The 15,676-nt window shown below is 44.7% G+C and overlaps 1 protein-coding gene across 9 annotated transcripts in view; it reads right to left on the bottom strand.

Annotated features, from left to right (window-relative positions):
• Window positions 1–15,676, bottom strand: part of DPP6 (dipeptidyl peptidase like 6) — a 717,188-nt gene that overhangs the window by 107,362 nt on the left and 594,150 nt on the right. For 8 of the 9 annotated variants that reach the window (XM_061587127.1, XM_061587128.1, XM_061587125.1 and 5 more), the window contains exon 7: window positions 13,444–13,525. In XM_061587127.1, coding sequence (XP_061443111.1) covers window positions 13,444–13,525 — 82 coding nt within the window. Of the gene's footprint in view, window positions 1–8,073; window positions 8,263–13,443; window positions 13,526–15,676 lie in introns of those variants that run through there. The other variant, XM_061587133.1, reaches the window with a different exon arrangement.

The raw sequence follows: 15,676 nt of genomic DNA on the forward strand, positions 1-15,676 counted from the left end.
CAACCTAACCTACCTCAAAGTTGTAGCACTGACACTTTGGAATTCCCTCCCCTTAAATATTAGGCACCATCTTTGTTATCTTTTCGGTGTCTACTGAAGACCTTCCTCTTTCAACAAGCCTTTTAAGCAGAGACCTTATCCCAGTTTGTGTCTATGCTGGAATTGCTTTTTAAGATATTTTTAAAGCTGTTTTTTAATGATGTTTTGTTTTAATAAGTTTTAATAAGTTTTAAAAGATGTTTTGCTTTAACATCTTTTCAAAGATGTTTTGTTTTAACATTTTAACTCACCATATGCTCAGAGGCACATTACCAGTTTCTTCCATGCTACACAGGAAGTGGATTGGACTGTGAAAGACCAACCCAAATTGTGATTTGTAGGGCAATACAATATCTTAGTGAGAAGGTCAGGTCTCCTGCTTCCCTGGTGCATTCACTATAACTGCCCATTTCCCCTGCTTAGCATAGGTGAAACTGAGTGGGCAGGGGAGGAGGAAGAACGAAGGGGAAGAAGAAGGGAAGAGAAGGGAAGAGAAGGGGAGAGGAGATGGGAAGGAGGGCGGCGGGAAGGATGGGGGAGAGGAAGGAGAGGAGACGGGGAGGGGAAAGGCAGGTCTGATCATTTGCATGCTTATTGAGTTCAATGGGATTTACTCCTGTGCTTAGGATAGGTGAAACTGACCAAGGGGGGAGGAGAAGGGGGAATGAGAGAGGGGAGGGAGGGAGAGGGAGGAGGGGGAAGGAAGGGGAAGGAGCGAGGGGATAGGAGGGAGGAGGAGGGAAGGGTAGGTTTAATCATTAGTATGCTTATTGAGTTCAATGGGATTTACTCTCATGCAATTATGCTTAGGATAGGCAAAACTGACCAGGGGAGGTGCAGGGAGGGGGGAGGGAAGAGGAGAGGGAAGAAGGAAGGGAGGTGAGAATGGATTGGAAGGACAGGAGGAGGGGGCAGGAGGGAGGGGATATGAGGGAGGAGGAGGAGGAGAGGGCAGGTTTGATCATTGCATGCTTTTTGAGTTCAGTGGGATTTACTCCTGTACAATCATGCTCACGATAGATGAAACTGACCTGGTGGAGAGGCAGGAAGGGAGGAGGAAGGAGGATGGGAGACAGAGGGAGATGGGAGGAGATTGGGTGGGTAGGCATAGAGGGAAAGTCCCTTTCCTTTTCAAAAGGAAAACATTTTGAACAGTATAATTGTTTTTCAAGGTTTCCCCCACCTTTTTGTTCTACAGCAGGCAAATGTAGTCTCCCACCCAAATTTAAACCAAAGCTGTCCCTGGCCACATCCACACCAGACCTTTATTTCATTCTGGACAGTCATGGTTTCTCTCAAAGAATCCTGGGAAGTGTAGCTAGTGAAGGGTGCTGAGAGTTGCTAGGAGAGACCCTCTCCGCCTCACAGAGCTACAATCCCCAGAGGAGGGGTTGACTGTTTAACCACTCTGGCCACTGGAGCTCTGTAAAGGGAATAGGAGTCTCCTAACAACTCTCAGCACCCTTCTCAAACTACATTTCCCAGGATTCTTTGGGGGAAGCCATGACTGTGTAAAGTGAAATAAATGTCTGGGGTGGGTGTGGCCACCTGATTAGCCAAGCCACACAGCTGTGAGTCTGGGTTTTAGAACACTGACAATTGGTTCTTACTGAACATGACCATGCTTATCATTAACTTCAATGTTAAATTTCTTACATTAATTAAAAATCAGCCTGGCATTTTTTTAACATTTAAACTGTATAAGATGAAGGTCAGAGAATGGGGCAAGATCAGTAATAGGATTACAGGTACTCTGTAAACATGGCTGATTATTAATTAATTTCAACAAATTATGAGACCACTGACAGAAAAAAGGGTTTGGATTTTTCCCCTCGTTTTACACACTGAACGCTCAATTCTCTCTGACTGTTGTGTGTATCACCATGAGAACTTAGAGGGTTGATAACCAAGCATTTCTGAGTTCAGGACTACAAGTTTAGTAAGGTTTTGTTTTGAAATGAGCTTATGGGAAGCATCAGAATGGCATGGGGGAATTTTTTTGCGGAATGTGAAAAATCCATGTTTGCTATAGTATACAGCCACTCTTGTGATTGTATAATACATAGGGCAGGCAAGCAATGCCAGTCTCTTGCTGTCTCTGAATTAGGATTTGTGATAAACAGGTAAGACCGCAGCAGTTAATTGGAATGAGGGCCCATTAGGGCTTAACAAGCTCTGAGGCCTATCATGACTGCCCTGCTTTACAGAGGCTTGTCCTCTGTTTGAAAGCTTCCTCCATTAGAAGGGCTTTCTGGACCAAGTCCTGTTTTAAGAAGGAAAAAAGGGGGCTTTGAAGTTGCCCATCAGCACTTAGCACCTGGACAGCAGACTGAGCAGCACACAGGTCACCTGCTCATAGTCTTCCCCACTAGGGTGAGATGAATCATTTTTTCTGTTTAAATTATAGTTATTTTCCAAATTTGCATATATCTATATAAATTATATATATATAAATTAGCACATGCAATTTTTATGCAGATTTGTGTCTTGGTGATGCATTACTAGCCACCCTTCACAGGGAAAGGGAATATCAGGATCCAGACCTGGTGAGTGGGGTGGTGCCAACAGAAGCTTCCCTCTGGGGAGAACCACAAGGACATTTTCATCAGACTACAGGGTGTGGGAGGGGAAGGAGTAAGCTCTCTTTCTCATGTGCTGTGATCTTGACTGCTCTGCCATGGCTGCTATTTAAATTTTAAAACTGGCATATTACGAGCATCAATGGAAAACCCCAGGACCAAATTCCAATTTATTTCTGAGAGTTCTAAACAGTAGTGTCATGACAAATTCAGAAGTGCAGGGTTCCTTCATAACAATTACAGCCACACCCCCTCCCCTTTTTTTTGCTGCTGGGTTGAGAATGAGATCCTTGTTAATACCTTCTTCCACAATAACAGATCTCCCTAAGAGCCAAAAGGCATGAAAAATGAGAGTTAGCTGACTCACCTCCTTTCACACTAATTGGCTCCAACCAGCAGTAAAGCACAAGGAAGCATGTTAGAAGACTCTTCTCAGTGGCTAACACATGGCCATTTCATGTGGATTGGCTCATAGGATGCTGGAGACATAGGGACCCTGCTGGGACCCTGTTCAAAAAACTGTAAGAGGACGAATATGCTTTGAGACCCTGGATGACGACACCCTTGGTTCTAAATTGACCTGTGATGCTGGTCGCACCTTATTACACTACTAGAGACTTAAGATCCTTGATTCCTAGAGTTTTAAAAAAGAATCTTGCCACCCTGGGCTCCTACTGAAAGGAAGGGCGGGATATAAATCTAATAAACAAATAAATAAACAAACAAACAAATAAATAAATCCTTTTGGAGCTTGCTTGTTTTGCTGAGCTTGGTTTGAGCTGAGATTAGTGAAATATGGTGAGGGAGAGGGGAGAGTGAATGGAAAACAGACTTAACTCGCCCCCATTTCATTCTATATTTCACACTGTTAACAAACTTTGCAAGTAAATGATGTTACATTATTAACACATGCAAGGATAGCGACTGAGCAAATTTGTAATCTGAACCAAGAACTTAGAACTTTGGCAGTATAGGTAAAGTTGCCAGGAAGCTTGTCTGCCATTATGGATTTTTTCCACCAAGGAATCTCAATAGGTTTCTGAGGGGTCCCAGCATTTGCTAGAACAGGCACGGGGAGCCTCCAGATGGTATTGGACTCCAACCGCCCTCAGGCCCAGTCAGCATGTGATGGGAGTTGCCATTCGGCAACATCTGTGCAGCCACAGGACCCTCATCTGCTCTAGAACGCAGTCTGAAAAACCACTGTTTTAGGTGAGTTTTTATATCATGCCATAAAGTCAGGAGATATTCAGCTCAAGTGTAAGCAGCTGAAGGGTGCAAAATTCCGAGCTCCCCTTGTCTATCCCATGCTGCAGATAGCCATAATGAGATTCCCTCCTTACCCTGACAGTCTCCCCGTTCATGGACTGTTTCTCTTAAGGTTATCCCCTTGATGTTTCTTCCAAAAAAGATGGATATAGCTGTTAATGATATGCTACCTTCCTGGTTTCCAGCTCATCTGCTGCAAGCCCCCTAAACCAACCTAATTACACGTGGCAGACTGCAGCTTAATATTGACTCAGATGTCACTGCAAACAACAAGATATGCGAGAATAACATCAAGAAGAATTAATGATGTGAGCTCTATGAAAACTGCTTGGAAACAAACACACCTGCCAGGTTTATATTTATGTGCAGATGAAAAAGCTGGCTGGAATAAAAGCGGCCACCGAAGAGCCCCTTTTATGCCTGTACAAGAGGCTCTTCCACTCCCAAACTGTTCAGCACAACTTCCTCAAAGCTGAGACCCACAGGCCTGAGTTCAAGTCAACAAAAAATAGAATGAATCAATAGAGTCAAAGGTACAGTTGCCAGCTTGTGCACGGGACACGAGTCTGTGCCTTCAGCAACTCCATGGCAGATCACATGCTTTGCATTTAGATTTTAGATGGTGACATGAGCAATCCCTGGAGTTTTTCACTTTAAAGGTAGCAGCATGATAGAAGACATCTTTGTCTCTGTCTTTGGAGCTGATGCCAATAAAAACAGACAGTGAAAGGTTAGATGGCCTTGCGTGGAAGGCAGCTGCTTGTGATGAGGGATGGGCAAATCTGTCAATTTTGGTTTCTCTCTATTTCTCAGGTCTCCACATTTCTACATCAGTTTGCATCATCATCATCATCTTAAAAAGTCAGCATGAAAATTCATCATATTTTAGTGCAAAATTCTCCTAAAATGCAATTTCCCTAATGTTTTCCCCCAATATACATGTTTTTGCAAGGAACTTTTCCTAATACAATGCATTTTTGTGTTATGTTCACTAAAATATATGCATTTTTATACACACTTTACCCATATATGAGCATTTTTGGACACACTGCTTGGCTGGAAAAACTACACTGCAAAATGTGGAGAAGTGTGAATTTTGAAGGATGGCTGCGTTTCAGTTCAGTTTAGGAACACAGGAAGCTGCCTTACACCGAGTCAGACCGTTGGTCCATCTAGCTCTGCACTGTCTACACTGACTGGCAGCAGCTCTCCAGGGTTTCAGGTAAGGAATGTCTCCCAGTCCTACCTGGAGACGCTGGGGATTGAACCTGGGACCTTCTGCATGCAAAGCAGAACTTCTATAATTGAGCTATGGCCCTCCCACTTGTTTTGTGAAGAGATAATTAGTTGGGTTCACTTTTAAATGTGAACTGGACTGAAATTCTCCCCCATCCCTACTTACAATCCGGTTGACAATGCAGCTCTTTTGCCCTCCACAGATGTTCATCTACAACCAACACGTGCTTGAGTGTGGGGTGGTGGCAGGCTCTGCCCTTGACCTAGACAGCGCATTTATTAGAATGTCTGCAGGAGGGGTCTTGCATGTGCAACCATGTCTCCATCTGATCCCATAGTTCCCTCTGCAGATAATGTCTGAAGAGCTGGGACACGGGAAGTTGCCTTATACTGAGTCAGACCACTGGTCCATCTAGCTCACTATTGTCTACACTGAGTGGTAGCGGCTCTCCAGGGTTTCAAGGCATTGAATGTCTCCTATCTCTGCCTGGAGATACTGGGGAATTGAACCTGGGACCTTCTGCATGCAAGGTAGCAGATGCTCCACCACCGAGACACGCCCCTTCCCAAACTGTATGTACAGGGACATTTTACAGGGGAAGGGCCATAGTTAAGTGGTGGAGCATCTGCCTTGCATGCAAGTTCAGTATCTGGCATCTCCAGAAAGGGCTGGGAGAGAACCCTGCCTGAAATTCTGTAGAGCTGCTGCCAGTCAGTGTAGACAATACTGAGTTCAATGGACCAATGGTCTGACTCAGCATAAGGCAGCTTCCTATGCTCTAATGAGTATGCACAGGTCAGGGCAGAGCCTGCAACTGTAATGCTACCACTGTGCCCTTCCATGCACCCATCCTACCAAAATAAACATCTGCAGGAGGGCTCTGCTCCTTAATGTGCATAAGTGGTAGTAAATTCTGAAATGACACTCTTGCAGTCATGGAGATGCAGTCAAAGAGAAAGCTACACGGATTTTCAGCTGTCATACAGTTATTAAAGGCACTGGCCTTCTGGTATTTAATTAATTCAAAAATTGATTCCAGGGATTTCTATATTTCTCATCACCAGGTTTATCTCAGGGCAGCTCACAGAAAGGTTAAGTAGGCCAGAACAATAAAATGCGCAATAACTTTATGAAATACATAAGCAAATACACACTGAACACTCAGGCTCCATCTGGACTATACATTTAAAGCAATATCATGCCACTTCAATCAGTCATTCATGGCTTCCCCCCAAGGATCCTGGGAACTTTTGTTTGTTGTTCAGTGCTGAGAGTTGTCAGGAGATCCCTATTCCCCTCACAGAGCGGCAGTTCTCAGAGTGATTGAAGTGTCAATCCCTCTTCCCAGGGAACTCTGAGAATTGTAGCTCTGTGAGGGGAATAGGGGTCTTCTGACAACTCTCAGCATCCTTAACAAACTACACTTCCTTCTTTGGGGAGGGCCATGGCTGATTAAAGTGGTATGATATGACTTGAAATGTATTCAAACTACTTAAAAATAATGCAAGAGGAAAAATGTTTATCTCTGACCCTGAAACTTTAGAATCAAATCCAGCTTAGTTTCATTATGTGGGAAGAAGTTGAGCATAACTTATTGAACTACTGGAAATCTCATGGCCGAAGGAAGCTCAGCAGAGCTTAGTCAAAGAGAAGCTCAGCAACAGAGAATAAACCTGCCTGAAGGTAGGCTTGTCCACCATTACTATTGGTGAAATACAGAGCATGATGACTCATTAATGTACAATATGAAGCCATGGATGAGTGCTGGCTGGGTTACAAGGTATGTTCTCAAAAGGCCTGGACAGTGCTCCATCTGAATAAAAGCCCAGAGAACACTGCCCAAAGTCTTTTACAACACACAGATTCCATGGCAGACAAGTACATGTTGAAACACGTACTGGAGGCAAAATATTTGCAAATCAGCACCTTGGGTGTATGCTGCTTCCAGTATGTTACCCTGCAGCAATCAGTGCATACAGAAGGGAATCAATGCAGCATTGGTTGGTGAGCCTCTACTTCATGCTATACTATTGCCGGCTTAAGCACCAAACTGAAAACTGAGGCTTATTCCTCCCAACATCAGGTATAGTGCAGGATAAAAGGCCAGTCTCCCAACATAGCTTATTGTAGCATGCAGTCTATACAATGGTTTCCATCTGCATTGCGGGTGGAGAAGGGATCAGGATATGACTCTACTGCATACCCACTTGGCTCACAATTTGCCCAGACCAAGAAGAAGAATGGACTTCATTCGATCACCCAGTCTCAATTGTAGATGTACTGGTAAAAGACTCATTTCTTTTGTGGAAAGCGAAAACAAACACAAACCAGTTGAAGGATCCAATCATATTAATTAATTATTTTCGTCCTTCCATTTGCTCACTGTTCCTGAAGGCAGTTTCTAGTTATTGCAGAAGAGTTTTATTTTATGCACTAGTGCATAATGCAACACTGTGTTAGTCTAATAATCACGATGAGCAAAAAGAAACTGACAAGGCCATGAAAAATTCAATATACTATACTGTCAGTGTCAGATAACACCCTCACATTATCAGATGGGGCAATCAGCACTTTCTTCTCTCTCACACTCCCTGCCCCCACATCCTGTGCAAAAAAGAGGGGTTCCCACCTTATGTTTTTATCAGGAAAGACAAGCAGTGAAATAGCTTGCTTTGTTTGCAGGAAGAGCAAGCCTGTTTAGAAATTATTCAAGGCACATAAAAAACAGAGGAAGCTGCATTGCCCCCTATGAAAACCCCCAAAATGTGGGGTTGTGCAATACTTTTATAAGAATCAACCCCAAACAGCATACAATAGTGAACTCAAAAGCTTGCTCACTTCTCTAATGTTTTGGTTGTTCTTATAAAAGTATTGCCCAATTGTGGATTTTGGAATGTTTAGAAATGGTATGTGTTCGAATTTGTTTATTTGTAATATAAAAAGGTCCTATTGCTATATAATTGCCATTATTCCTGAACCTCTATTTTCAGAGGGATGTGCTTCATGACCTTCTTGTCGACTTTTGAGGAGCATCTGGTAGCCACTACTGGAAACAGGGTGCTGGGGCTAGATGGATCTTTGATTTGATTTGGCAGAGCAGTTCTTATGTATGCATTATTTTGAAACATTTATATAAACCTGTAATCAAAAAGATTGTTTTATTATCCCTTTCTTGATAAATCTCACAGCTCTTTAAGTAGACACCATGGCTGTTGTTACCATCATTGCAATTTATTACCCGCCCTTCACCCCGAGGTCCCAAGATGGGTTACAATAATTTAAAAGAAAATATTAAAAAACAGTTTAAAGCAAATTACCACAAGAATAGGGTGATCTATATCTATCTATACCTATACCTATATATCAGTGTTTGAAGGCCAGAGTAAAGAGCTTCATCTTTAGCATATGATGGAAACTGCGTAATAAAGATGCCATTTGCACCTCACTGAGGAGGGAGTTCCACAATTTAGGGGCCACCACAGAGAATGCCCTCTCCCGGGCAACCCTCCCCTCCGAGCTTCTGAAGCACATGTTGTGCTGGGTATAGATACCTGACTACAAAAAAAGCCAGATCTCTCCAAAACAGAGGATGCAGCACAGGCATTTATGTCATTGGTTTTCTAAGTGATGGCCAGGAAGGCTTCATTCGTATGTATTTTGTAAAGAATTATCTACACGTGCTACATTCTTGACCAATGCACAATCTGCCTTTCTTTCATGCTGACATATCCTAGATGAGGCAGGTCCTGAAGCAACAGGCAGTTGCTAGGTTGGTGAGTGGGGCAACCTGATGAGACCATGGGTCACCGGTCCTGAAAGCATTGCATTAGCTGCCAGTGAGCTACCAGCCCCAATTCAAGGTGTTAGAACAAAAAGAGCAGCTCCCAAAGTATCCACCATCTTGGGCCCTACGACTGGAAGGGGAGATCCTGTTGGTGATGCCACCATTGGGTGCTGCCCGGTTATTATTATTTATTATTATTTATTAAATTTTTATACCGCCCCATAGCCAAAGCTCTCTGGGCGGTTCACAACATCAAAATATCAACATACAATTTAAAACCACACATTAATCAATTTAAAACATAACTCATTAAATTTCCAAATAAACCTATACTAAACTAAAATGCTGAAATACTAAAAATACTAAAATGCTAAATGCTACAATACTGAAATGCTAAAATGCTAGAATGCCTGGGAGAAGAGGTAGGTCTTAACCTGGCACCGAAAAGACAACAATGTTGGTGCCAGCCATACCTCATCAGGGAGATTGTTCCATAATTCGGGGGCCACCACTGAGAAGGCCCTTTTTCTTGTTACCATCCTCCGGGCTTCCCTCTGCGTAGGCACCCGGAGAAGGGCCTTCAATGTTGAGCGCAGTGTACGGGTAGGTTCATATTGGGAGAGGCGTTCCATCAAGTATCGTGGTCCCAAGCCATGTAAGACTTTATAGGTTAAAACCAGCACCTTGAATCGAGCCCGGAAACATATAGGCAGCCAATGCAAGCGGGCCGGAACCGGTGTTATATGTTCGGACCGCCTGGTCCGTGTTAACAATCTGGCCGCTGCATTTTGCACAAGCTGCAGTTTCCGAACCGTCTTCAAAGGCAGCCCCACGTAGAGCGCATTGCAATAATCTAGTCTAGAGGTTACCAGAGCGTGGACAACTGAAGCAAGGTCATCCCTGTCCAGATAGGGGCGTAGCTGGGCCACCAACCGAAGTTGGTAGAAAGCACTCCGTGCCACCGAGGCTACTTGAGCCTCAAGTGACAGGGATGGTTCTAAAAGTACTCCCAAGCTACAAACCTGTTCCTTCAGGGGGAGTGCAACCCCATCCAGGACAGGTTGAGCATCCACCATCTGGTCAGAAGAACCACCCACTAACAGCATCTCAGTCTTGTCTGGATTGAGCCTCAGTTTGTTAGCTCTCATCCAGTCCATCGTCGCAGCCAGACATCGGTTCAGCACATTAACAGCCTCACCTGAAAAAGATGAAAAGGAGAAGTAGAGCTGCGTGTCATCAGCATACTGGTGGCAACGCACTCCAAAACTCCTGATGACCGCACCCAGCGGCTTCATGTAGATGTTAAAGAGCATGGGGGACAGAACTGACCCCTGCGGAACTCCATACTGGAGGGTCCATGGTACCGAGCAATGCTCCCCAAGCACTACCTTCTGGAGACGACCCGCCAAGTAGGAGGAAAACCACTGCCATGCAGTACCTCCAACTCCCAGCTCAGCGAGCCTCCCCAGGAGGATACCATGGTCGATGGTATCAAAAGCCGTTGAGAGATCAAGGAGAATCAACAGAGTTACACTCCCCCTGTCTCTCTCCCGACAAAGGTCATTGTACAGGGCGACCAAGGCTGTCTCCGTGCCAAAACCAGGCCTGAAACCCGATTGAAATGGTTCCAGATAATCAGTTTCATCCAAGAGTGTCTGGAGCTGATCCGCAACCACTCGTTCTAGGACCTTGCCCAGAAATGGAACATTTGCTACCGGCCTATAGTTATTAACAATTTCTGGGTCCAGGGAAAATTTCTTTAGAAGCGGTCTCACTACCGCCACTTTCAGGCAGTTAGGGACCACTCCCTCTCGCAATGAGGCATTAATCACCTCCCTGGCCCAGCCGGCAGTTCCATCCCTGCTAGCTTTTATTAGCCAAGAGGGGCAAGGGTCCAACACAGAAGTGGTTGCACGCACCTTTCCAAGCACCTTGTCAACGTCCTCGAGCTGTACCAACTGAAACTCATCCAAAAAATCAGGACAAGGCTGTGTTCTGGAGACCTCATATGATTCAACTGCTGTAACATTGGAGTCCAAGTCCTGGCGGATGCAAAAGATTTTATCTTGGAAGTGCCTAGCAAATTCATTACAGCGAGCCCTAGTTGGTTCTACCATGTCCCTAGGGCCAGAATGTAATAGCCCTCGGACAATTTTAAAGAGCTCCGCTGGGCGGCAGATAGATGCTTTGATAGAGGTAGCAAAGTAACACTTTTTTGCCACCCTCACTGCCCCTAGATACAACTTGGTATAGGCACTTACCAGTGCATAATTGCATCCATCAGGAGTCCGTCTCCATCTGCACTCAAGCCGTCTCCTATATTGTTTCATCGCTCTCAGCTCTGGAGTGTACCATGGAGCCGTATGAGCTCTACACAGGAGAGGGCGCGCAGGAGTGATCATGTCAACTGCCCGGGTCGTTTCTGTATTCCACAGTTCAACCAGGGTTTCGACAGGAGCGCCAGCCCTATCAGCCGGAAAACTCCCCAGAGCCCTTTGAAAACCATCCGGATTCATTAGTCTCCGAGGGCAGACCATCTTAATGGGTCCCCCACCCTTGCAGAGGGGAGAAGCCGTTGTAAGTCTAAACTTCAACAAGCGGTGATCTGTCCATGACAAAGGGACTGATGTAAGATTCCCCACATTCAGATCACCATCTCCATGTCCAGTTGTGAAAACCAAGTCTAGAGTATGCCCTGCTACGTGTGTTGGGCCAATAGCATGTTGGGACAGCCCCATGGTTGTCATGGCAGCCATGAAGTCCTGAGCCGCCCCAGATAAGGTGGCCTCAGCATGAATGTTGACATCCCCTAGCACCAACAGTCTAGGGGATCCCAACAATATATCCGAGAACACCTCTGTCAGCTCAGTTAGGGAGTCGGTTTGGCAGCGGGGTGGGCGGTACACCAACAGAATCCCCAATCTGTCCCCTTGACCCAACACGAGGTGCAAACACTCTAGACCAGTAGTCACATGGACAGGGTGCTTGGAGAGGGAGATAGAACTCCTACAGACTACAGCGACTCCCCCTCCCCGGCCCTCAGGTCTACCCTGATGCTGAACCAAGTATCCAGGCAGGCACAGTTGGGAGAGACTGATTCCTCCCTGCTCACCCACCCAGGTCTCAGTTATACATGCCAGATCGGCCGCCTCATCCACAATTAAATCGTGGATGAGGGAGATCTTATTATGTACCGATCTGGCATTTAAAAGTAGCATCCGGAGATCTGAGAGCTGGCTGATAGAACAACCAGCATACTTGTGGATGCGGGGAGGACCGGAACAAGACACATTCGTTAGCTGCCTGGGTCGAGTTCCCCTCACCTGGCCCACAACAGGACCTTCTTGGTGGTGGTTACCTGTTTGTGGAACACCCTCCCTGATGAGGTGTGTTTGTTTCCCTCATTATTAACATTCAAGAGGAATTTAAAAACACCCAGACATTTGATGGCTGAAAGATACTGTTTCTGGACACCTTGACATTATTACCTGTGAGGCTATGTGACTGTTTTTAAAAGTTCTTAGATGTCCTTAATGTTTTAAATGTTTTAATTTTAGTTTTGATTATGTTGTTTTGCCACTTGGTTGTCTGCTGTCCTGGAGCTCCCTTGGGAGGAGGAACAGGATTGTAAATACATCAATCAATCAATCAATCAATCTTCTAGGGCAAAAGTACTGCAGCAACTTAATCTCCAATGTTGTTGCATCCTCAATAAAAACAGAGGACAGACTGTGAGTCAGGACACTTAGCAGGCCTGAGTGCATTCATGAGGGTGTACTCTGCCCCTGCTCAGCATACTCTAGGCAAGTACCTCCAGTCATCTAGTCATACAGTGAGCCATCCCTTTCTTATCTCACTCCCAAGTCCTCAATGAAGTATCTTTATCGTTCATGGCATCTTCAGAAATCAGTTTCTGTTCCATTGCAAGCCACGAATTTAATCAAAAAGCTGTCTGTTCCTCACTTTTCTGCTTGTTAACATATAAGGGATTAGGGAAGGTCAGCAGACAAAAAATAATAATAGAAAGTGCTGTATTGGCAAGGAGTGGATGGGTAATTGGATGTATGCTTCCGTTCCTGCTTGCTACGTCTTCACTGCTGCCAATAGGAGAGAAATGCAAACCCAAGAACTCTGAGTTGAGTTGACGTGCACAGAACTCAGTTTACTCAGTGCAGCCTAGTCCATTAGGGCAAATGGGGTTCTGCCCCACCATCCTCACCCTGTCTACTGAAAAATAGGGCACGGGGTGGCACTGCCTCTCATCTTCCTTCTCCTTAAGGCTCAGTATTGCCCCTGCAGAAAGCAGCAGGGAGGCGCCGGCGGAGGAGGACAAATTCATTGGCTCTGCCTGTTGCTGGCTCTGGCCCCACCTACTCCTGGGCTCCCCACCTACCAGTCCCAATGGGCACCAGCCGCCACTGATTTCACCATAGCCTAACAAAACGCAGTAGACTCCCTGTTGGACAGTTGTTATTCATATCTGTGATTGTGCATTTGTGACAAAAAAGGCGATCACTTGCAAAAGGTTTCCTTACCAGCTGTTGGCCATTTGGTCCCCATCCTGCATACTGAAGCTTTGTGTTACTAACTTCGGGAGGATACAAATTTTGAGGTTCCCTGCAAATAAAGGGGGGAAAGGGAAAAGTAAGAATTTTAGGATTCCAGAGCACTTTTGGTTAAGTTGCATCACCCCAAGATCAAATTTCACAATAGCCAGGTCCCAAAATGTTACTCTTTGTCCAAGAGCTTTTATGTGTTCAGTAGGTCTTTTTTTTTACAATGCAGCAAGGTCTGTTATGTTAGGAAGGGGGAGGGAAGGAGAACAGAGAGGGTGCTTGGGAAACATAAATCTAACCAACCCCCTTTGGGCATGTGAAACTGGCTGCATAGTTCTTTGGATCCTGGCCAGTTTTGCTGAGTTTTCTTCATTTGTTTGATTCTATTTTATATTAATATCGATCAGTAAATAACAGGTTTTCTCTGTTCAGAAAGGAAATTGTCTGAAGAATCTGCTTTCAAAAATTCCCTAGGGGAGTTATACAGGGATCATTATAGTACATAGAGAACAATATATGCTACCTCTCCCTGGCCACAAGCGCATAAATGACAATTTATAGTTATTCCAGTGTGTCTCTCCTCTAAATATGTTGTGGGCATCGTTCGGAATCCCAGAGCAGTAGATGCCTTCTTCATCACATCAACAGATAATTTCAAAAAGTAATCGGGAAGACCATGATCAGATTTAACAGAATAATAAAATTATGAAAATTGCATAGTTTGAAGATGACATCTAGTTAACCAAAAGTCTTACTCTTTTGCATCAGCTGCCACTGATAAGATGGTGGATAGCTGTAACACAGTGACAGAGCATTTGCTTTGCATGCAGAAGGTCCCAGGTTCAACCCCCTTCATCTCCAGGTAGAGCTGGGGAAAAACTCCTGCCTGAAAAAACTTGGAGAGCTGCTGCCAGTCAGTGTAGACAATGGTCTTATAGGCAGCTCCTTATGTTCCTATGGTGTTTCCTTCTTTGCTGTTTGTTAGGACTGGTCTCTATGCGTGTGTGTGTGTGTGTATGAGAGAGACAAGCAGAGAGACAGAGACTGTCGTGGTAAGGCATTTCAGCACCTCTTCAGCTTCTTTTGAAGCTGCTATGCAAACTGGTGGCTTGGGTGTGAACGACTGTACTATGAATACCAATTTGTCACATTTCCCTTAAAACACAACCCTTTTCTGTCTACTTTTCCCAAGCAATAACTTCATTTTGTTTTACAATAGAATCACCAATGGGTGTAGCATACAGGATTTAGACATGGAAAACAGACACAAACCCACGATTGACATAGAATCATAGAATAGTACAGTTGGAAGGGTCTTATAAGGCCATCAAGTCCAACCCCCTGTGCAATGCTGGATCCAAATCAAAGCATTCCCGACAGATTTATTTATTTATTATTTATTTATTTATTAAATTTATATACCGCCCGACTAGCAATAGCTCTCTGGGCGGTGAACATAAAATAGCATAAAAATACAATGAATAACAAAATAATACTAAAATACAATCAACAATCCAATACAATAAACATTTTTAAAATTAAATCAGTGTAACTTAAAATGCTTCAGAGAATAGGAAGGTTTTGACCTGGCGCCAGAAGGAGAGCAGAGTCGGCGCCAGGCGTACTTCCTCAGGGAGACTGTTCCATAGTTCGGGGGCCACCACTGAGAAGGCCCTAGATCTTGTCATCACCCTCCGGGCCTCCCTGTGAGTTGGAACCCGGAGGAGGGACAGATGGCTGTCCAGCTGCCTCCTGAATGTCTCCAGTGTAGGAGAGCCCACTACCTCTCTAGGTAATTGATTCCATTGTTGTATGGCTCTAACAGTTAGGAGGTTAACACTGGATCTAGCTTGGTCTCTATATAAACTAGTGACAGGCAGAATGTCTTTGCATTGAACTGAATGAGAAAGAACAGAGACAATAAGACATAATGCTCTGTGATGGCCCACTCTGTAGCAACTGATGCTAGCAATCTCAATTCATGTGCCCACCTCTAAGTCACTGTTCTTCAACCTTGGGTCCCCAGATGTTGTCAGACTACAACTCCCATCAATCCCAGCCAGCTTGGCCACTGGCCAAGGACCCAAGGTTGAAGAATAGTGCTGTAAGTTGTGTTCATGTAGAACAGTTGGTGACTGTAAGCAGTGTTTAAGAGAAGTGAAGGTACCCCCCAAGGTTGCTGATTTTTGTTGCCTCTGGCCTTATGCCTTCA

Source organism: Rhineura floridana, chromosome 10 (genome assembly GCF_030035675.1).
Source record: "Rhineura floridana isolate rRhiFlo1 chromosome 10, rRhiFlo1.hap2, whole genome shotgun sequence".
NCBI classification, from domain to species: Eukaryota; Metazoa; Chordata; class Lepidosauria; order Squamata; family Rhineuridae; genus Rhineura; species Rhineura floridana.